The sequence below is a fragment of the Merops nubicus genome, unplaced genomic scaffold (genome assembly GCF_000691845.1).
Source record: "Merops nubicus isolate BGI_N331 unplaced genomic scaffold, ASM69184v1 scaffold10549, whole genome shotgun sequence".
Lineage (NCBI taxonomy): Eukaryota > Metazoa > Chordata > Aves > Coraciiformes > Meropidae > Merops > Merops nubicus.
Genome location: NW_008628999.1, coordinates 2,109 through 2,635, shown reverse-complemented (window position 1 = coordinate 2,635; position 527 = coordinate 2,109). Strand labels below are relative to the sequence as shown.

Here is a 527-nt window from a genome sequence, read left to right as displayed (position 1 = left end):
CGCAGGTTTGAGTTACAGCCTGGGGCTGAGCTGCCTCTGTGGCTTCTTTCAGATGATACAGAACTTCCAAGACGAGTCCTGTTTTGTTCTGGACACCATGAAAGGTGGGTAAATGCCTGAGCTGGGTCTTGTATTTCCCTTCTGTGCTTCCTGGGGAGCTTTGCTGTCAGGTCCGCTCGACCCAGCGGATGCCTTTGCTGTCGTGGGTGGCTCACAACTTTCACTTCTTTTGCAGCTGAAACCAATGATAGCTACCACATCATCCTAAAATAGGGGGGGACAGGACGGGGAGCACCCATCGGCCTCTCGTCGCGCATGAAGATCCTTCACTTCCAGCACAAGGACGTGAGCAGAGATCTGGGAACTCCTGGGCCCGCTCTGGAAAGCCCCCGAGCTGTTGGCCCCTCAGCTGCCCCTTCCCTCAGGGCACCTCCTCCCTCTGACAGCGTCTAAACGGCCGCCGATGGCAACGTGCTGCTTAATGGCTGGGGCTTTTGGGGTGTAGCCGCCCGGTGGGGCGCACACAC

At 57.7% G+C, this 527-nt stretch overlaps 1 protein-coding gene across 1 annotated transcript in view; it reads left to right on the top strand.

The window, feature by feature from the left end:
* The window catches only part of TFCP2 (transcription factor CP2), an 11,828-nt gene extending 11,555 nt beyond the window's left edge, over positions 1-273 (top strand). Inside the window, exons 14-15 of the mRNA XM_008946856.1 lie at positions 53-104; positions 236-273. Of these exons, the coding sequence (XP_008945104.1) occupies positions 53-104; positions 236-273 (90 nt within the window). The remainder of the gene's footprint in view (positions 1-52; positions 105-235) is intronic.
* Positions 274-527: the final 254 nt, after the last annotated feature.